Source organism: Solanum verrucosum, unplaced genomic scaffold, assembly GCF_900185275.1.
Source record: "Solanum verrucosum unplaced genomic scaffold, falcon-dt-bn FXZP01000118.1, whole genome shotgun sequence".
Lineage (NCBI taxonomy): Eukaryota > Viridiplantae > Streptophyta > Magnoliopsida > Solanales > Solanaceae > Solanum > Solanum verrucosum.
Genome location: NW_026020568.1, coordinates 2719330 through 2721153, shown reverse-complemented (window position 1 = coordinate 2721153; position 1824 = coordinate 2719330). Strand labels below are relative to the sequence as shown.

Genomic DNA, 1824 nt, shown 5'->3' with positions numbered 1-1824 from the left:
AGACTTTCAAAATATTACGTATGTTATCACTAATTAAGAGTTTCTTAGGTGACGAGAGGGAGTTGCTCAGATGGTAAGCACTCCTCACTTCCAACCCAAAGGTTGCGAGTTCGAGTCACCAAGGGAGGGAGCAAAAGGGGTGGGAGCTCCTAGGGAGAGTAAAAAAAAAAACAAAAGTTTCTTAGGTGTGTGTATATATATATATTTTCTACCAGATACACAAAAATAGGGAGAGAGGAGAGCAAGATTGGTTTGTAGCCCAGATACATGCGAATCACACTAGATACATGTATTTGCATGTATCTAAAGCGACTCCCATGTATTTAGAATATCAGATACATGAGAGAGTGACAAGCGGATCCACATTGTAAAATATAGTGTATTTAATTAATAAGTTCCTAAACTAGTGAGATTTATATAAAGACGCCTAAAAAAATTGTTACCCTTATGAATAAAAAGTAGATTTCATGTTATCCAACTCTAGATTAATGGATCTGTACACTGTTAATAGTACAAAATTAGAGCAAGAGACATCGATCTGAGTTATTCATTGCTCCTTCTAACTGTTATCCATCTGTGATCATCATTCCATCTCCAATTCAATTCTCTTGAATTCGAACCCAATTCTCTTACCCTTTGCACAGCAGAGCTAACTGTTTGTAATATCGTTGTTTCTGATTCATCTACTGAATTCCATATGTCTTGATCAAGAATGCTTGTTGGCGAGCTTGTAACAAAATCTTGAATTGCCGTAGAATTCGACTCAAGAAATGGATGTTTGAGGAGTTGTTTAGCTGTCCATCTTTCTTTTGCATCTCTTATCAAGCATTTGCTTAAGAAATCCCTTGCTTGTAAAGAGAGGAATTTAGGAATTTCAGGGGATTGCCCAGAAAATGCAATTTTGTAAAGTAATGAAGCTGCGTTTGTCACATTAGTCCATGGCGATCCACCAGTGGCCATTTCAATAATTGTACATCCCAATCCCCAAATATCAGCTGAACACCCATGTTTTTCCCCACGCGCCACCTCCGGTGCCATGAACATCGGCGTTCCTCCCATTGATTTAGCATCACCGCCCCTGTCTGCCGGATCAATCCACATGGCACAACCAAAATCGGCAATTTTGGCACCCGTTTTACCCAACAAAATGTTTTGCCCCTTTATGTCACAGTGTGCTATGCCCCTTGAATGTACGTACTCTAGTCCTTGAACAATTTGCTTCGTATAATACCCAATCAACGGCTCGTTAATCCGACCACCCTGTTTCCGATTTTCATCGATAAGTGTACCGTCCGGCATATACTCCATCATAAGATTAAACATGAGTTTGTCCTTCTCTTTTGTAACATCATACCCCTTGTAGCTAACTATATAAGGGGAGCTCAATTCGGACAAAGTTTTCTGCTCCTTTTGCAATAACTGTGACTTGGATAGCTCCACTGACTTAACAGCAAAAACTTCACCTGAGAATCGTGATTTGGCGGCCGAGACGGCAGCAGTGGAGCCGTGGCCTATTATATGCCCTCTCGTCCAATCCATTTATGAATAAGAAGAAGATTGGTAGGAAGTGTAAGAATATTAGAAAATGCTCTGTTTTTGGTTTGTTTTGGAGCTACAATGGAGGAATATATTATGTATATATATAATAAGGTGTAATTTCTACAAATTCCAAATTAGTTGAGTAGAGCTTAGGTGGCCACTTTTTTTTTTCCTTTACTCCATAGAGTTTGAAAATTGATTTAACGGGATTTACAACGTGGCTAAATGGTTATGGCCATGAGGCAGCATCAGTAAACCGAAGGTGTAGTGGTAAAGTCAGTAATT

At 39.3% G+C, this 1824-nt stretch overlaps 1 protein-coding gene across 1 annotated transcript; it reads right to left on the bottom strand.

The window, feature by feature from the left end:
- Nucleotides 1-543: 543 nt before the first annotated feature.
- On the bottom strand, nt 544-1539 carry LOC125810558 (mitogen-activated protein kinase kinase kinase 18-like). The gene has a single exon (XM_049490033.1). It carries the CDS (start codon nt 1537-1539, stop codon nt 544-546), a length of 996 nt encoding a protein of 331 aa, XP_049345990.1.
- Nucleotides 1540-1824: the final 285 nt, after the last annotated feature.